General features: G+C 40.6%; 1 protein-coding gene across 2 annotated transcripts in view; it reads right to left on the reverse strand.

Annotated features, from left to right (window-relative positions):
* Positions 1-11,740: 11,740 nt before the first annotated feature.
* OGDHL (oxoglutarate dehydrogenase L) overlaps positions 11,741-20,810 on the reverse strand; it is a gene marked incomplete at both ends in the record, with an annotated part of 50,110 nt that continues 41,040 nt past the window's right edge. For both annotated transcript variants that reach the window (XM_080348298.1, XM_080348297.1), the window contains 6 exons: positions 11,741-11,864; positions 12,618-12,772; positions 13,414-13,577; positions 15,597-15,669; positions 16,290-16,415; positions 17,723-17,794. In XM_080348298.1, the coding sequence (XP_080204424.1) occupies positions 11,741-11,864; positions 12,618-12,772; positions 13,414-13,577; positions 15,597-15,669; positions 16,290-16,415; positions 17,723-17,794 (714 nt within the window). The remainder of the gene's footprint in view (positions 11,865-12,617; positions 12,773-13,413; positions 13,578-15,596; positions 15,670-16,289; positions 16,416-17,722; positions 17,795-20,810) is intronic.

The raw sequence follows: 20,810 nt of genomic DNA on the forward strand, positions 1-20,810 counted from the left end.
TTGCACCCTAACAGAGCAGTGAGAACAAGTAAACAGTATTTGTCAAGGCTCAGGAGCACCAGGCAGCAAAGCTGCATCTTCTAGTGTGCCTGAAGGACAGACAGGCTGCCAAGCACAAACCCAAACCAATTCTAGCACTTGGTATCTCCTGTCAGCTGTAACCTACAGGGAGATAACTGCAGTTACAAATAACCAAACCACATTCACTGTGATACTGATCCAACACCAAAGTGCTGTCAAAATAACTCTATCACTATGCACAAACGCAGTCCCCTTTCCAATGACCTACAGATGACAGAGGTATTAAAACAATATTCTTTAGTGAGAAAAAATATTCATATCTAAGGTCAAGCAAAGCAGAAACTATATTGTTCCTTTAGAAGACTGAAACATTTTTGCTTTTGACAGCTCTGACATAACAAGATTAGAAAGTTAAAACATTTTGATTGAATCATGTTGAGAAAAATGGATGCAGTTAAGCTTGGTGTGGACAACAGAGGCCGGTTCTGCAGCAGGTGCTCCCACAGACAGCAAAGAGTTGGCTCCCACTCCAGCGTGATCCTGACCCGTAAGTACCGGGCAGGCTGTGCTCTACCACAGCCCAGCTCCAGCCTTCAGCTCCAGGGGCTTCCAAAAATCCACCCTGCTGCACTTGTCAGGGAAGCACCAAGAAATGGTGCTCTGCGCTGGCAGTAAATCGTTTACTGGCCTCTTAGGTAAATGGAAATTAATTAGACTAAGTTAGTTTAAATAATGTTAATCCTGGGCAGAATTTACTTCCCCAAATAGAAGACTAAATTGTGCAGACCTCTTGAGCACAGAATGCCATGAACATCAATGGAAACACTCCAGGCAGATGAACGCACCAGTGTGAGTAGGTTTGGTTGGAGTTTTTTTAAGTTTTAGTGTTATTGTGTTCAGTGCCCTCTGTAACATCACCTTGAGGACATTTCCGACATACCTCCAAGTCAGAATGACAGCAGTTTTGTAGGAAGATATTAAGCCTTAATAGATAAACTTGTTTAGCTGAAATAAATACAACAAGCTTTGAGGAACACAAGGCTTCGGGCCTGAAAGAGAAGCAGCAAACTTCAAGACAAGTATGGGTTGAGAACAACTGCTCTGACTTTGCTTCAGAGTAATGTTATGACCAAATTGGGAAAGACCAGAGATGGATGAGAGAAGATTTTTAATAAGACAATGAGACAACAAAAAAATAGCTCCATCAGACATTTTGAACACAGCTGGCTAGAATGCATAAAGAGATCTCAGCCCCCATTATTATGCTTTTGTTACAGAAGGGAAAAATAAATTTGAAGTAGCCCTTTCAGTTCGGTACCCGTCCTCCAAACACCACCTGTGATTAGTTGCCATGGCACTAGCAGGCAGATGGATATTTGAAGGCACTGTAGTAGCCACTTGGACAAAGGCATTTAATTTTTTTATATGTGAAATAACCACTTTTTTCTTCAAACTCTCCAACATTTTTACGGGGATTATGTGCTGCACAGATAATCATGGCCATTTGAAAACTGAACCTAGCCTGCAAGTCCTCTCTACAGTGACTTTCATCCAGACTATTGTGATAAAGTCAAATCAGGAGGAAGAAAACAGCAGCAGCAAATTATTCCAGTAGTAACACCAACTAAATTGCTGTGCAGCTTTTATGGTTGGACTAATTGTCTCATTAAGACACATTTCTGATCACTGAAATGGATCTCAAGTATTTTTAATCACCGAAAAACCTGTACTGCTAAGAGCCTCTCTCCCTCCTGTCCTTGGCACTATTTGCAATGGAAAACACACAAAGTCTCTCATTGATTGGAGCCCTGCTGCTGCACAGTTGGCAGTCAAACGGTACTAATGGCACAATAACACAATATAACTAAAATAGTTTGCCTTTTAGAGTAACAATCTCTTACAACATGATTAAGCTCTATCATGCACGTCTCCTTATGTTTTGCAAATGGCTCAAGAAAAATCTGTCAAATTTTCCAGTCATTTCTTCAAAAGAGAAGGGAAAATAAAAAATCATTAGCTATCAAGGAACAAATTAACAACACTTGATACATTAAGAAAAGGATGAAAACAACTGCAGCAAGCACGGCCTGCACAGCACTATGGTTGTGTAGCATCCAGTCCCTTGCCCTTGCAGAACACAACTCCAAGGACTGACTTTGTCCCATTTAATCGCAGACACTTTTAATCAACACTTGGTTTAGGAGCTGGCTTGCCCTGGACTGCCTCTGTAACTCATGGAGAGAGTCATGTCCACAGAGCCATTCAGAGCCCTACTAACTGTAGACTTGTAGGATCTATGGGCTCCTAATTTAGGTGCTTTTTTGTTTTGTTTCAAACAATATTAAGAGTTGAAGCTTCTTCCTCATATGAGGAGCGCATTTCAGAAGGAGCAAGCTGGCGTTACCCAACGCGTTACCAACGTGCTCTGTACGCTCCCAGCAAAGAGGAGGATTTTGCTCTCAGTCATCGCTGCCAGTGGTTGCACAAGCCATACATTGCACCAAGGCATTTCCCCATACAGGAGCCATAGGTGTTTATCCCATACATTCTCATACTAAAGGCAGCAGCCACTTAATTTTCAGGTAGCATATTCGCAAAAGTGGCACAGCTATTGCTAGGAGAGACGTATGCTTTCTTGGTGGCCAACCTGACCAAAAAAACCTGCAAAGGCCTACAAGCTCCTTTGTGGAGATGGAAGCAATGCATGGGAAGGAAATCACTCCATACAAAGAGTTGACAAGATCAGACTTATTCTCAGACATGTTTTGCTTGTTTTAAAATGACCATATGATGGTAACCACCAGCTTCCCGTGGGTGCACTTCTGAACGTGCGCTTGGAAAAATAAAGCAAGGCACAACTGCTATCAGCACACTTCTCAGAAAAGAGTTTAAACTTCATTACTTGAATTATTTTAATAGCTGGTGTGTTTTTAAAATAAAAATTACCCATGGTTCTATAAATAAATTTTCTCCCCGTTCATTTTGCGCATGGGCCATCCAGTACCATGGTATTAAACACGGCTGCACTCAGAACATCCATGCATCATTTTTACATCTTAAGAGAAAGTCTGTGACAGAGTCGCTTTGTGGTCTGTAGGAAATCATTTCTCCATCCCCTTCACCTGGAATGGAGATAACAGCTTTGAGTCACAGAGATCTTATGTTTCCTAAAACATTTTCCAGTTCTCAATAAAAAGTGCTGTGCAACTAGCTGTATGGCACTCCACAATTACTGCAGGGAAACTCGTTATTCCAGTAAATTCTTTCATTAAATACGTTTTTTTGTTTACCGCTTAAAAGAGAGGGAACAATGATACTTCTGTTTTTAACAGCTGCTTTAAACTGTCTGGACTTCTTTTGGTTATTTTACAGAATTTTTGTTTAAAATATTGAGAACATTCCCTATCAATGGCCACACGTGTTATGAGTGAAAAAGAGCCCAAGAGAATACATGAAGGATTTTTCTGCTCTGTCAAGACACATATTTACAAGACTCATAACTCAGCAGAGGCTCATTCAAGTGAGAGACAAGATGCATTACTAATTTAAGATGAATTTGAAATGTGGACATTTACTTGCTACAACTTTCAGTTTTGATCAATTTTGTAAGGCAGTTCAAAAAAAAAAAGAGGAGGCTGTTCCGCACCCGCACATAAGCGTTATTCACACACATCAATATCTGCTCATGTACACGTGTCTATGGAAATGCACCTAGGAAGGCATCCACCAACATCATACCAAGTACAGCCAGAAACATCACAAATTAGTGATTTTGTCATAGGCTTTGGATGCATTCTGGGGAAAAGAGTACGCTACAGAGATGTCTGCTTTACTTCTCTTTGGGCTTGTTACAGAGACAGGTACCACAAAGTTCTGCATCAATCTGTTGAGCTCATGAGCTGCGCAACATTATGCTCACTGTGAAAAAATACGATATTACTGATGAGTCTAATGAAGGGTCTGAGGGCTGTGATATAAAGGTCTGAGAAAAAAAAATAGGGACATACTACATGAAGAGTGATTTTAATTTTTTAATGCACATAAATATCAGAACAGTGATGCTGAAGAGAAGGAAAAATATTAGATTTTTTTTTTCTGACAGTCCCTGCAGAAGCTATTTATGTACAGTCATATACTGACGTGCATACTCAGATATATTTTCCTGAAGCCCATAGAGCTTTTTCTAAGCAAGAGCTTCAGAATGTGCGTGTGTAAATAAATTTTAAAATGTCTGGTTTATAATGAGAAGGCTGTATTGTGGTATAAATACTGCAGAGCATATTAAATAAACATGGTCACATATGACCAGGTATCTATTAAATGTGCACATCACAGGAGAAGTTAATTATCTAAGAGTGTAACTAGGAACCATTTAGAATCACTGGAGATTACGTTGCTTTATTTCTGTTTATCTTTCCTTCTGAATAGGCAGCGGGTTGTTGCAATGAAGAGTCCCAAAGAAACACAAAGCGTCAGTTCTTCATCAGCTCTCAGATGACAGAGTTTTGTCAACAGTAGTTTGAAGTTCTGATAAAAAAATCTTCCTCAAAGTAATTTTGTGCAAAATATGCTGGTGCAAAACAGTATTTAAGATGTAAAGGTGGAAAATATTTATGGTTCTTTTGATATCTTAAGCTGCTTAAGGAAGGAAGAAGACTTACAGGCTATCCTTCATATATATATATATATATACACAAACACACATACACATATTTATGTATTTCTCTCATATATTGCATCCCAAAAGTAGTACACACAGCCTTCTTCCAAACTGATTGTTAGTGTCAGAAACTAATATCCCAGGAGTAATATATACCTTTTTACTTTACAAATAAGATTTTTTCTAGACTTGAAAAGCTATTGTGTTTCAGTCCACATGCAAAAACATGAATTCTGATGGAATTTGACTTTGCTTGAGCCACGAAATTAATGAAGAAAACTGTCCAGTATTCATCCTATACAACATAATAAACATTGCAAACAGTTTAGTTAAGGATATGTTTGCGCAAACTGCTCTAGGACAAAGAACAACTGATGACGAAGGATTTAATCACATAAAATCATTGAAAGCAAGATGTAGCCAACCCCTTTAAATTACTTAAGTACCGCTTAAATCCTGTAATTAACATATAGTAATAAATATTTCATCTTTAATAAGCCTATTGGGACCAGTTTGTTAAACATTTATTTCTAGTCATGGAGGGTTATGTACGATCATTTTACCGTGTTTTGTATTAGACAATTTTATGTTATCCTCTTTATTTTATCCACAGCAGTGGATACTCTTTCCTCTAATGTGAGGAACCATCCTCTATCTTCAAATGTCTTCTGCTTTTTCTCATTAAGTTTACCCTTGCAAAGTCCTGGCCAGCACACAGTGATGGATCACACCTACTCCATAACCTCTCCTCTGGAGTTCACTTACTACACATACAGGAGCTGTACTGCAAACCCCAGCAAGGCTACCCAGGGCGTCACTGCACACAGAACCTCACAGGGTAAGGTCACTTTGGGGGACACTAGACTCGAGAACTGAGGTCTCCTCTGCGGCACAGCCAAGCCCCACAATACCAGGGTGCATTTTCAGGCACTCTCTAACACCGGCCTGCACTTTTTCCTCTACCACAGGTAGGATCACAGGCGCAGGGGGAAGTCTGAGAGCCCCAAACATCCCTGCGCCCACAGCTGCTCTTCCACTGCAAGGCCAACTGGGATGTGGTCACTTAAACCATTACTAAGACACATTATACTGAGAGCGTTCAACATCCATCCAGGAAAAATACCCGAGATCTGCGCTCTTACGCAGAGCTCGTCTGCGTGGGACAGCGTGAGCGCACCCTGCGCCCCACGGGGACAGCACAGAGCTGGCTGGGCACCGCACGACCAGAAAGTCTCTCTGTGCTCCCTTATGAAAGTGTCAGTGAATTTATGGGCTATTGAACAGGAAGTCAAGATTTTGGTAACAGAAACAATATTTCAGTGTTTCACACAGCAGCTTTAGTGATGACTACAGTTGTTTTCCCCTCTAAACAAATTAGACCTCCATTTGCCATTAATGACTGCAGCACTTAAATATCACAAAGGAACCGCCTGGTGCGCTTATTAATAATTGAAAACTTTGAAGAAATCTGTGAAACATTTTCAATCAAAGCTAATAAATCTCTAAAATATTTTTTCCTGAATAAATTTTCCTTTTGTTCTTTTATTCCTTTTGGATTATAGGCTACATTTGAAATAATGGCATTAAGAAAAGCACAAGCTGAAATAACAGTTAAGAAGGATCTAAAATCAGAAGTGGTTTCAACAGTTTAGAAAAAAAGCAACAATTAGAAGAGGCAATATTAATCTGTTTCAGTCAAGTATGTTGAATTTCTGTTTCAGTCTGCATGCTGTTTCCTGATATCTTACACTGATGATTAAGAAAATGTACCCACTTAATCTCTGTCCTTGTTCTGCATAAACATTAAAGAATTACTATTGAAAGTTTTTATTAATCAGCAGAGTCCATCAAATCAAGACTTCTCTTACTACACACTTGGACTTCGCAGAACTACTAATTGATCAAAGGGAACAAAAAATACCCACAACTTTTTGATCAGAGCTAATAGAATTCTTGAATGCCTTTGTGATGTTAAGTTTCACATTGTAGCTGTTCTACTCAGCAACCTTTACTACATAAGAATAAGGCCAGAAAGATACATGCAAAATTACCCTCATCCACAAAGATTTTTGTGGTGTGCTATCATGGTCCGTGTCTCACCAGCACAGACAGACTGTATGGCACGTACCCATGAAAGTCCCAAGACCTTTTTTTTTTTGTTTTTTAATAAATTTCTTTACGATCTTTCACTCAATGTCTTCCTCACCTTTCCCAAACAAACATCACTGTATTTGCATTCCAAGTAGCAGTATTTTACATCCTGTGCAGCTTTTGCCAGTGGCTTGTACCAGAAATCCATGGCCACACTGTGGGTTTTTCAACAGGCCCTGGAGTCCTCAGAAGCTCTGGTAATTACACAAAGGATGGTGTTCCCCCCCTACCCAGTTCCAGCGTCTCTTACCTGCCCGCAGAAAGCTCCAGCAGCTGGAACCTGCACCCCCTTTTGCCTCCAGAGCCTCCTCAGCCTCCTTCGTCATCTAACTCCGTAACTCTCACCATTCCTACAGCAGGAGCAGCAGACAATGCCCCACAGGGACCCCCTGCCCCACTGCAAGAGCCAGGGGCCCAGCCACAGCCCTCCATCCTGGAAAAACATGGTGAAGTATTTAGGGAAGGATGCAGGAGAGATAAGTATAGGCCAGCTGGGACCAAACCCCAGGCTTTCATCAGTTAATCATGGGCAGGTTTGCTTGGCCAGTCTCATCAGCCATAATTCAGTCACCTGTGCTGGGTGGGCTGGCAGGTGCCCTGAGAGCCCCCCAGGGCAGCCCATGGCCCAGGGTCAACCCAGCAGTTGCCTGTAAGCTAAAACATACCGAATTCACTGAGCCAACACACAAGACAATAGCATGACTCCGTCTTTGACCAGGCTTGTTTACAAAGATATTTCATCTGCTTTTAGGGATTTTCTGGCTTTGATTTTTAAGCGTGCCTGTATTTCATGTTTTAAACAATGTTCACAGTCATCTGCAGCACTGGCAAGAAGCCAGACTGAGCAACCATGGTCTGTGACACCTGCGTAAACTTAACAGCAATCAAAAAGGCTGATATATATAGGCACCTGTGTGTGTGTATAGAACAGAGGTTCTCAAATTTTCATTTGTTACTAGCAGCAGTGGTTGTTGCCAGATCTGTATCACAGGCAGCAGATCTGTTTGTGCACTGAGGAAAGAGCTGCCAGAGCTCTTGAAACAGCAGAAGGTCCAGCCAAGGGATTCGTAGAAAAAAAGAAACACCAAACAGCAGAACAAGGAACAAGCCCCTGCCCCAGCACGCACTTTCATCTGCTCAGTTCAGACGATGCACACACGTTCCTCTTTCGTGTCCAGCCTCACACATTAATTTTTACTTCCTAGAAGCAGCAGGAAGGTTCCCTTTCCAGAGAACAGGTTAGTGCTCTGCTCTAGCAGGCTGACTCCAACTGCACCAGGGGTAGAAGCAAAGGTTTGCACCAAGCACAGCCCTGCTGTTAGCGCAGCTCATCAGGCAGCTGCTAGGAAACAAAAGTGATTCTGTGACAGAAGCTGTTTGTCTTAGCAAGTCTTTTGCCGTTGTGGGCACGCATGACGTGCTGTCTTACCCACAAATACGATTAAGTCAATCGATTCTCTCATTTGCCGTTCCTTCCTTCCCCGTTACAGAGCTGTGATGTGAATTTCTACACAGACTACTTGCAGAACAGGCTTATATAATACTTCAGTCCTTTTCAAACACTCTACATAGACTAATTGATCGTTATTTAATATGTAAAACGTATTGAAGTTGTCAGCTAGTTCTAACAAAGTATCTGTTTTCTGTGAGATCAGAGATATTCTTAACCTGGTTTAAAGCTGCCATTACAGAAACTTGCACTCATTGTTGATAATGCAACTATTTAATATGCATCTATTTAAGTACTCCTTGTAAGAGATTTTATTCAAGAGGCGTCCTGGAAGAAAAGCAACAGAATTCTGCAGATAAGTATAATCTATGCATTTCACAATTTATAATGCTTTGCTATCTTTTAAACACTTACTATCTGAAAGGGCAGGCAGCAGGAAAAGTAATTCAATAGAAATATATATTGAGCCAACATGTTTATAGAAACAAATTCCAGTGCTTCGAAATTAGAGAAGTTAATTCCAGTCTAGTTCCAGTATTTTAAAAATTCTGCTTAAAATAGAAATGTGTTCGCTTATTACTTTAAAAAATTAGAGTAGAAAAAAAAATCAAACATTCTAATATAACCTCAATGCTATTACTACTTTTAACCAGACGACTTGAACAATTATCTTTTTCTAGTCCAAATCCTGTCTCCCCCACTGCTACTATATTTAAATAAACCACTATTGAGGAAACAAACAGAAAATGAAAAAATGAGCTGCCCTAGCACTCTTAGAAATGGGATGCTAATGCCAGCACTCAAAAGAGAAACTGTCAAAAAGAACAGCCATAACAGATAATTTTGGTCTTATACATTTTTATTTTATTGGGTTTTTTTTAACATTCTTTGATGGAATTATTATGCAACTATTATGCCACAATGTATGATACACAATGAAAATGGAAACCTGTCTTTTACATTCTATGTTAATTTTGTTCTCTGCCTCTGTTTATACTGTGGCATACGCACATTTATCATATTTCATGCAGCACTGACCTGCCTTATGCAAACTGAGAATACAATAAATGGTGCCAGCAATATTTAGCTGCACTCAATTCTTGCCACAGAAACAAGCATTCATAAAAGCATTAAAATACTTTGGGTGATGGTTACTGCCTATCAGCTTAATGTTTTGAGCTATAGAAATGGACAAGAGACAATCTTTGCTGTTGTCAACTGCAGTACTTTCCAAGTTGATTAGGTTTCAAAAGACTGAATTAGCTTCAATGTTTCAATGAGCAAATAAGCCCAAGGCAACCAACCTGATTTAAAGGGATCTAACAAACATCAGACTAGCTTTGGTTCTGGATCCCACAGCAAGTTCCTTACCACATCAATTTTGTGCTCTGGCAGAGGGATTGTTTTTTTTTCCCATTGTCTCCAGGCCAAATGAAAGGACAGCATAAGGCACACACATCCCTTTTTGGTAACTTGCTTGAACAAGTAGTACCTGATCATAGCTACAAGTTTTTAATACAGCTTTTTATTTTGACAAGAAGCTTTCCAGCATCACCTGGCTATTTGAATCTGGCGTAAACTGCCAAGCTTTATTATGTCAGTGCCAGAACAGCAGCAGCAGGATAAAACTTAGTGCCGCAAACACAAGTATGTCCCAGGAACACGTTCAGGTAAGGGAACTGGAGAAAGGGGTGAAGTCCCATCCACGTGTGTTCAGTCAGTTGGTATGAGGTACCCAAGCAGCTGCTCAGCAGGTGTAACACAACCCTGCAGGCACCGCAGGGCTGTGGGCCCTTGTACAGATAGTTACTGTCTCCTACTTCAACAAGGTAGGGCCACTGCCCTGCGTTCCACCACAGCAGCCTGTTATCTGAGCAGTTCCCCTGCCAGCCAGCAGAGAGAAGGGAAGAAATCTCCTGCCACTATGCGCTCCAGCACTGCAGAAACCTGCAGCCACCAGACCCAAGTTCTCCTGGGGCAGAAGGAACAGGACTTGACGAGACATTAAGAGGGGAAACCTGTGTCCCCTGCCCAGTAGCGCTGCGGAGAAGCAGCATCAGTGACACACAGAGACCACCCTGCCCTGCGGTGCTCCCGGGAGGCCAAGCGCTGTCTCCCGGGAAGGGAAACCACCTCTGCTGTCCTCTCGCCTCTAGCACCTGCTGTGCGTCAGCTGCCTCACAGAGCCAGCTCTTGAGGCGGTTTGCTTTCACGGCCATACTGAAAGCACATGGCAACTGATAGCCTAATTGACAAGTAAACACAAGGGGAAAACAAAAATCAATTACTACTTGTACAAAACCACACCATGTGCCTTTGGTCAATCAGCAACTGTTGCCTGCCCACCTTCCTCTTAACAAAAAAGGGTGACTAAATCAGGAATTGCCACTTCAGAATTGGATTAATATTAGCAAGGAGATGTGAGGCAGGGATTATCACCGGACAAAGCAGAGAACCTGCTACTTGTTGCACAAACACAGATTTCTCATCCACACACAATCTTTTTATGGATGCTACCAGGTCAAAGAAAAGCAGATCTCCATAGTCTAGTGAGGGAAAGAACATTCCTCCAAAATGAGGATGTTCACAGGACTCCACAGTTCCCTAATTCCACAAAGCATCAAAGCAGGCAGCCCAGGGAGTGGGAGCAATTGGTGCTGCCACCTCTTACTTTAGAAGTCATTTGATGCTGAATTCTCCTGCTGATCACTCACTGCTCTGGCAGCTGTGGTCTTGCGTAAGCTTCTTCCCCCCCTTAACTATCCCCAGCAAAGCTTTTCTTGGTCCCTTTTAATTCTGCCTTCATCACCCTCCTCCACCTTATAGCTAAGCAGTCCACACCACTTTTGTTATCACCCATAGTTTAGCAGCTTTGTAAGGATTCCCTATTTCCAGCCTCACCATCACATCACTTGGCTACCTCACCATCTACTTTCAACAACCACAGCCAGTACATTTCTCTGCCAAAGTCATCTATGAAATCTTTGCTTTTCGGTTTCACTGCTCCTCTCCAACATACCTAGAAGTAACTGTCAACCATATATCCTTGTGACAATGCATCTTGTTTCCTTAGTGGCTCCCAAACATACTCTCCTTTATCAGGGATGTGCATAACTCTCATGCTGTCCACACCTGCTCTGCTTACTTACAGTAATTAAACAGTGCGCACAGACTGAGACTGGAGCCTCGCTGAGCCAGACACTGCGTCCTTGGGTAGAAGACTCTCCTTGTGCCAAAGAGGTCCCAATCTAAATAGACAAGTGACAAAAAATAGTTGAGGGTAAAGTGGAAATTTTTTTTATGAACTGGGGAGCAAGGTGCACAGTAATTAAGTCAGCTGCTGGATCATTTTATCTGTTAAAGTTACATGATTTCCAGTATTTTTCCCACTTTTGCTTCCTCTTTCAGATGCGGTGACTTGAGAGACTACTAGACAGAGATGGCTTCATGTCCTGCAGTTAGAAGGTCTTTCCCTCGAAGGCCTCCAGGTTGAAAGCTGTATCCAAGAACCTCCTGAGTGACACCAGATGCATGTTCTTGTTGCCTGTGGCAGCTGCAGCAGCAGGCTCTCGGCCAACATACCTTTGTGACAAAAGGAATTGGACAGACAAATGAGGTGAGAAGAGAGACTGCTTTGACACTAACAAGCAGGAAAAGATGTGGTTAAATGCATTCAAGTCAGCTTGGCAGATTTGGACATTTAATCGTCAATCTTTCTTAAATAAAAATCAAGCTAAATTCCACCGTCAGTTACACCGTCTGGTCAGCTTCCCCCTCCCACCAATATTAAGCTGTGTCTTCTTCCTCATGTCTCCAAGGGCAGCCAGCTGCACTATCACATAATTAGATAACTTGCTTTTGGCAATGAAGACTCTCATTCCTCCAATAGCTGCATGGGCAGACTCAAGAGTTAATAATCTAAAATAAATCCAAAGGTACCCGGACTGAGCTCTTAAAATAACTGTTTCCTCCAGAAATCAAATATTTGGAGTGAAATTCTTCAAAAAGACAGAATCTTAGACAACAAGAGAAAAATCCAGGAGAGTTAAGTGCAGTGCTAAGTGACAATAAATACAGAGCTAGTTGCTACTGGTTTTCTTTTAGAACCACAGGAAGTGCAAGATATGCATGATGAATTTGAGAAATAGTCATCTGGATTTTTCCATCTTTCACCCAAGAACCCAAACTCAGAGGTTTTGATTTGTGAAGAACATGACTTCTCCATGAATAACATCCTCAAATCAAAAACAATTTTAAAAGAAAAAGAAAAAATGAAAAAAACTCCAAATAAATTTAAAAGCAAACAAATCAGCCCAGGAGATAAGTGTCTCATACCATATAGGTCGAGTGTGGTTCACAATAGTGCGGAAACGAGGTTTGACATAATCATAATATCCACTGTTTTTGTGTTCCTCCTGACACCAAACTAGATCAGCAGCTGGATACTTCTCAAGTTCTTCTTTCAGCAGGTCAAAAGGGAATGGTGAGATCTGGAAAGAGAGGGTAGTAACTGGCAAAGCTTCCTCTTACATTGTGTCACCCATGGTAGGAAAGCCTTTTACCTATCAGGTATTACAACCAATGACTGTAATTAACCATTCAGTACCTAATATAATTGCTATATGTTCTTTAGAGTGACTCATATTTCTTTAATTGATTTCATGCTGTCAGAAGTGAATACACACATATTTTATATTTGCATCAGTATGAACAGCAGTAGGTCATAGTCCAGATCTCCCATATTCCTACCATTTTTCTAGTGAAGTCATTGTGACAATACAAGACCTTAATTAGTGAAATGACAATGCAGCTGCAAAGTGTACTATTCACAACCTCTAAACGTAGCAGATTGCATATACAGGTTTAAGGTGCCATCATACTGTAACCTTTACTTTGTTACATTGTTCTGGAAAAGTCCAGCTGTCTGAATCTCATTGTCCAGTATACTGTTGGTGTGTTCCTTCTTCACAAAGCCATGAAGGATTAGATAATGTCTTATAAGATGCAAAATGCTATAAAAATGTTAACTATGACCATTCTTCGTGGCAAAGTGCTATCTGTTTAAAAGCACAGTAACCCCTTGCTGAAGGTCTCCCCAGGGACTCTGTCTTCTGTGGATGAGGGATCTCACCTGCTCAAGTCTGGTTATAGCAACTTGTTTCTCCAGGTCTTGATTCTTTCTCTCTTTCACAAGATCATAGTAGACTTTTCCCGTGCAGAAAATCACTCGCTTGACCTCATGTGGTGCATGAGCTGCCAGGCCATTCTCAGGAATCACACGCTGGAAGGTGGTACCTGGTTAGAGCACAGATTAGAAAAGTGCTCTCAGTGGAACAGACATTGTACAGCTGCCTCTCTATTTCTACTTTTCAGACCAGTCATTTTGCTAAAGTGAGATTCAGCAGTTTAGTTTCAAGAAGTTAAAAGATTGCAAATATTCCACTCTTTCACACTTAATAGACGGAAACATATTAACAGTAGATTCGCTTTTAGCTTTGCATTGTGCATTACAACTTTAATTTTAAATTGATTGGATAGCTTACCTTTGCTTACATTTTTTTTTAGAGAATTACCTGAAATCTTGTTTCTTCTTTCCAAGATGATCTCAACCATATAGCTTTAATATAGGTTCAGAAGATTTTAGAATATTTTTTATATAAAAGCACAGCACATATTCATAATGCAATTCAATCTGGAAACTGCAGAAATATTTACACAAGCACATACATCACTGCCATGTATACATGTGATTTAAACCTCTGTTTGAAAGTTAAAATGGCATTAGCCAAAGGAAGAATTAGTGTAGTACTGAGCCATATGTATTAGTGATAAGACACAATTTCAGATGCATATCCTCACCATTAAGATATCTTTTCCCCTGTGATCTCATCTCCCAGGAGAGCAATTTGCTTGGGATACATGAAGCTGGAAGAGGGACTTGATGGTCTAAGATCCTTTTCTTTGCTCTCATATACGATTGATTAGAACTATTCCCACATTAACCAACTGCAAGGTAGCAGACAGCAGCATGACCTCCCAGCCTGAATCAGCACGCCCACTTACCAGGAGAATACGCTCCTGTTTGAACCATTTATCTTGGAGGGGGGAGAAAAGCAGCAGCACATACGTACAAAAAAGAAACTGATTTATGTCAGAATTATCCCGTCCCACTGAGGAGCAGAATTCATCATTAAAAAAGACTGAATCTGCGCTTCTTTGGGTCAGTTGGAGTCAGTCTCCCTCTCCTTCTCAGCTTTCCATTAAAAGCAGAGCAAAAAGAGTTAGCTGAGAGTCAGCAATATGTCCTGTCCTCTTCAGCAGTAACATGAAAGTATGTCAGAATTCAATGTTAATTAGGAATTTGGCCATTACTGAGGTGGCTCACCTGGAGCCTGAAATAGAGGGGACTCCCAAGACAAAGTGACCAATCACAATCCCTACAGGATTTCTAATCTGATTAATTCTACAAAGCTTTGAAACAGTAATCAAACCCAGAAAATGTCTTTGCTTGAGAAGCAAACTTTACTCACCTACAAAAAGGAGATAATGCAATATTTAAGCATGTTTATACACTGTAAATTGCTTTCAAAAAACTGAGCAGTTACCCTTTTGTGACAGGAGTCAAGACAGCCACCAGAACTGGAGACAGCACACTGCACCTACCCACACTTGGAGCAAGCGCTTGAATCACTCACTCACTCCATTTCACTGCATTTCCTCATGCCACTCCAACACATTCTAACCAGTGCATGGCAAGAGAAATTACTGCAGCTTTTGGTATTTTTACCTCTGCAGCCGCTACATCTCTCTCGGTGCTGACGGCATGCCAACAGCAGCTGGGGTGGTAGATCCAGCTCTGAAATCACTGATCTCACTTTAGATCACTGGTGTGACATGGCAGCCCCAGAAATGAGTATTGTGAGAAGAAATGGGCCCATCATCCCTCCAAATGGGCACAGTGTGATTGCAACCTGTTCCTCACAGCTGGAGGGCAGTACAAAGAACAATTTTTATATGAAGAGAAAAAGAGTAGAGGGACTTGATAGCATACTGAGGGAAACATCCCTGCAGAGACAGGAATGCACTTTCCACTGCCTTTAAGATTAATGGTTGGTTACGAGATAAACCTGTTAAAATTAGCAATTCATATTTGAAAGCAAACTTTCCAGCAGAAGTCCATGCTAGATCTCACCACAGCAGCTCCACAGAAATTGTGCCAAAGGGAAACTCTCCAGAGCAGATTCTCTTCTTTGCAGTCTGATATGCCACTTGATATTGCTAGTTATTTGTCCATAATACTTTCTGATGACTTACCAGACACCATTTCATCAAAACTGGATTTAGCTTCCGGATGTCTCAGCAGTGACTTGGGTGTCAAAACAATCAGCTGTAAGACAGAAATTTTTCAAAGGCTCAGAAGCTGCTTTATCTACATTATTATATGGAACATTTGTAACACTGTTCATACAAAACTCACAAACTAAATATGCTATAGACCAAATTAACGTGAATAGCAAACACAGTAAATTATTTTTTTTCTGTTTTGAAAGCCTAGGAAGTTTCAAAATTATTCAAAGTATTTGTGTAGTCCACTCCTTTTAAAGGTTCTCAAAACCCACTGCTTATGCTTCTCTTTGAGAACAAAGTCAAATCACAGGCTATGAACCAGTAAAATATCCAACACCTGTATCCTAGGTTTTTGAAGTTTCAGCAATTAGACATGCAGTTTATAGTTATGCAACCTGTTAGCTACATAGTGTCTTGACAAGCTCATCTGAAGGTCTGCACACCCAGAAGGAACTAAAGCTGAAAAATCAAGTTTTGGAATCGTCATAAGTCAGAGCAGATTTTCATTCCATCAAATCAGCGACTTCAACTCGTGTTCAATTCAGGTTTTTCACCTATGATTCTTGTTGTTTTCAGCAGTATGTCATATGGAAACAAAGCCCCCTCTTTATGCGAGGGTTAATATACCTAGAAGAATCAAGTCCATTGCAGTAACTTTACCGGTTTTCTGAATGGCAGCAAGATCTGTCTTCTGAGGACGTGAAAGTAATTGGCTGGAGTTGAACAATTCACCACAATCCAGTTGCACTCATACAGCTGGGAAACTTCAAACTGCTCACTGAACTCCTGAGAGAGACATTAAAGGCATTAGAAAAGTGTCTAAAAGACTGGAGAAAAAAAAAGGTGTGAAAACCATACTTTTATTTCTGACTCTCTTTCCTCAAAAAACTTGATTAGCAGATCTTTGCTGATATTATATTATTATCTAGGGTGGCATCCCTACAAATCATTCTCTTCTGTTACTACTTCTTCCTAAAAATGTATGCAAATAAAGCCAAAATGCTTCCATTAACTTCAGCAAGCTGGGAAGACTGGGCAGGAAGGGTGAGGAGGACTAGGATTTTAACTGGTGGAAGACACAAAATAAAACTCCTTTGAAAGAATCTTTAAACTAGAATTCATTTCTTGAGTGTATAGGTAACTCTCTCCCATTTTTCAGTAGGTGTCCTGTCCTCTTATACTATTTTAATATAGATTTTGTGTTTATGTATTCTACGAATATAAGGTTTTTTTAATCAATATCTACATATATACTTATTAGGTAAGCATATAGACAGATTTAGGTAGAATAATCTCATTACAGATTAGTACAGTATCTAACGTGATTTCCTGGTCCCTGGTTTGAACTCCTGCCTTCCATGGTAAAATTTATAACTTGCCTATTACATGCAATTGACAGTGCTTAAATGTAGTCAATCAAACAGGTCTTTATTCTTACAGTACACCACCAAAAATCACTTTTAGATGAGGAAGGACATGGCTGTGGAACTATCATTGCTCCAAGGGTAACAAACTCAGGGCCAAAACTGAAATATCCATTTTATTTTGCCTTTTTTTTTTTTAAATTTCTGGGCTTTTTTCAGTTAATATACAGCAGTGCTTCTTAGGAAACCTGCAGTGAGGAAGTAGATGCCCAGTAGCCTGTAGAGCTACATATTTTATCTGTAGAAATGAATGATTAACATATGAAGGTCTTAAGTGAATCAAATGTAGAAGCTGCTTATTTTCATGCTCCCAGCAGTACAAGTTAGCTCCACTGCAAAAAGCCAGGAGCAGTCCCACTCGGCCTCCATTAGAAATTAGCTAGAGACACTTACTTGCAGTACACACAGCAATATAAACAAGCAGAATCACTGGCCCTGAGAACAGCCATAAAAAGATCATCCTGCCAGAGATTAATTGTATATGACCTCAGCTTTGAGATGAAGCAGCACATACTGCATACTTCCATTACTTTTATTGGGATCAAGTTAATGTTACACGAAGCTAAATCTTAACCCACTATACCTAGCTAAAAGGATGCTTCCTACAGAAAAGTATCTCTGAGATGTGAAGAGAAAAAAAAGGACATGGCCTTTGACAAATCAACTTACTGGATAAGCATCAGAATCATCATTGCTCATCTGCAGAAACCTCTCAGGCCTGGCTGATGAATGCTCTGGACCCTGGTAAAGGTATCATTTAAAACAACGTTAACAAGCCAAATCAGCAGTTAGACATCAGTCTGGGTCACTCACTGCATAAGCGCATCCTGTCCCCCAGCAGCTCTACAGCAGGCTGCACACCCACCCCCCAGCCAGAGGCAGCGGCAGCAGCAAGAGAGGGCAGGACACACCACGGGACTGGAATTGTCTTCCGTAAACAGTTTTCATAGGAGGTTTTACAAGGATTTCCAATGCTTTCCAATGCAAGGATTACCAGCTTTCTTCTAGCCTCAGTATGAAGACCAGTGAAAGGGCAGTGGGTCCATGTGGGCACAAGAATAACCTTCCTACTGCAGGGCAAAAAGAAGCAGAAGGAATGTCAGGAGGAGAAACACCATGTGCCTCAGCCTATGCAGTGACTCCTCCTTTGGGCCAAGCCACCTTCGCATGCTAACAGCAGCAAAGACTAAGTTAACTGCTGACTATCTTCACTGTATTAGCAACGCAACGAGCAGACTCAGGATCTCTCTCCCACAATTGTTCACTGTTCAGTACAGGATAAAATAGCTTCAATGAATGCTTCAGCTAAAATGGATCAAAACACGTGTATACGTTATCTGGCAAATTAACCTATGATTAATTTCTGCCTCCTCAGAAGGTATTTTACATTCTGTCAGGGTACTGAACACTCACATCCACTGTCTCACTAGCACCCAAGGTAATTTCTTTTAGGGCACAAACATTGTTAGATCCGTTTTACACTAGGAAAACATGCGTGCTGGTCAAAGACAGTATCAGGAATAAGGAGTGTAACAGAATCTGTTCTCTTCCCTCCCATGTCCTTGTTTATAAAGGATGAGAGAAAGCTGTGAGGAGTACAACAATACAGTGTGCTTTTTTTTTTTTCATGGCTAATGCTGGCAGCCTGTACTTGTTCAAGTGACAGTTACTGTTAGGAAGGACTTTCATTTTGGAGACAGCCACAAGGTTTTTTAACCTGAGGACATAAACTATTACACCTCTCAAATCTCTCCATGACTGCTAAGCTAATGATGCTCCTAAAGCGCTTTTTTCTTTATATGGCTGCTTCTCACCACAACTTCCCCTGTTGAAACCCTAACATATGATCTCCAAAATCACTCATTACTTTGACAGCTAGTAGTCCACCTTGATTCAACACATCAGCCTCCCTGCTTCCAAGAGCAGGATTCACTCTACTCCATAGACTATGGGAATTCAAAGGAAAAAACACTCCACTGGCAACAAAAGAGTAACACAAACAGTCAGGAATTGTGCCTTGCAAAATTACTCTTTTGAAGATTTCTGCTTTTGACATGCTAAATAATCTGGTCATAATTGGGTAAGGGCTTGAGAACAAGAAGCAAAGCCATGCAAAATTATGGTGCACAGTAACAGTCCAATATTGCAACACCTCTGTTGTAGACATCTATTTGCTGTAAATCAAATCCTACACTAAGTACAACCTATACACATACAAACGTAGCGCTTCACAAGCACACTGAATTCAGTACACTGCAAACAGAGATGTTACGAGCAAACAATTACAGGAGAGACAGGTGAGGCTTCCCTAACTTACACAGATTTCGCTGCCCCAGCAACAACCTCGGTCCAGAGCCTCAATGTTCACATCCATCTTTGATTTCTCTGCTGACACCATCAGTTGGATTGTTGGCAACCGCTGCGTGGGATGGGGCAGGGTTTATTTCTACTGTGACCACCTATCCAGACAGACCTATACTGAACCCATTAGCTACTTTCAGATGAGTCCCCAGGGAGTGATTAGACAGCAGAGTCTTTCAATCTCAGCCAACTTGCCTGTGAATGCATGACCTAGAGGTGAAGGGATCCATATCCCATTACGAATCCTTCCCCAAATCATTCTGTCCCCAACGCTGTAGTTATAGAGAGAATAACATTCCCATAATGGAAAGCTCCTCTGGGAAGATAAGAGATTTCAGCAGCCTGGTAGGATTCTTAAATATTCCAATAACACCTGACACTAGCAGCAAAATAAGCTTGTTTCAGAAGATCTCAGCAAATCTTAGTTGCCAAGTCGCTAAAAGAAAAGAAACATTAACTGTATTGTAAGTTGCAGAGAACCAGTTCCCTTCAGCTGAGTGCTTTCCTGCAGAGGACCACACCTCCTGCTCAGGGCACATTCAGGCTATCCCTCAGGTTTCATTTAAAAAAACATTAATTTAACAAAACCCTTGTGAACAGCATCAGACCCTCTATTCTACATGTACAAATGGGTATGGAAGCCATTCATAGGATATGAATGCACCTCAGTATATCAAGACAGGATTATAATTGAATGGAAATAAACTAAATTGTTTGTGAGAATAAAAATGATGCTGTTTGTAGCAAAAGGGTCTAGAGCATTTATACAAATGGAGATTGACACTGTGGCACATACTGTACTTTTCTTAATAGAAAATTAGAAACATACATGCATCAATTCGTGAATGTTAATGCATTTGAAAAGACCTAGCCTGACATGATCCTCATGTAACCTTTAAAAATAATTTAAAAGATTTGAAGAATAATTCTACTGCTGATAGGAACTTCATATAATGCTATATACAGAGCTTGCCCATGCCCTTTCCCTCTAAGACACTGTGTAGCTCCTCCTACCAGCCAAAGAAAAGAAAGTCAACAGCCAGCAGAAACATTTGCCTTTTCAGAAAGAGGGAAATTTCTTATTATAAAAAAAATGAACCAGTGTCAATGATTTTCGAACAATATTTAAAGTTGTTTCATATAATTTAATTACAAGTGAATTTAGTGCAGAGTTCATGCAGACATACTTCAGACAGAAAAAAAACGAAGCAAGTACTGCTAGACACTAATGATTTCTTTCTTACTGTGCACTAATAACCTGGCTTTCTAGGGAAAGAAGGCAGCATCTCAGCATCTTAGGAACAGAAAGAAAAAAAGAGAGGAAAAAAAAAAAAGAAAAAAAAATGGGGAAAACATGGTACATGTCACTAAGGACACAAAGCTAAGAGCTTAGAAA

Source organism: Nesoenas mayeri (genome assembly GCF_963082525.1).
Source record: "Nesoenas mayeri genome assembly, chromosome: 7".
Lineage (NCBI taxonomy): Eukaryota > Metazoa > Chordata > Aves > Columbiformes > Columbidae > Nesoenas > Nesoenas mayeri.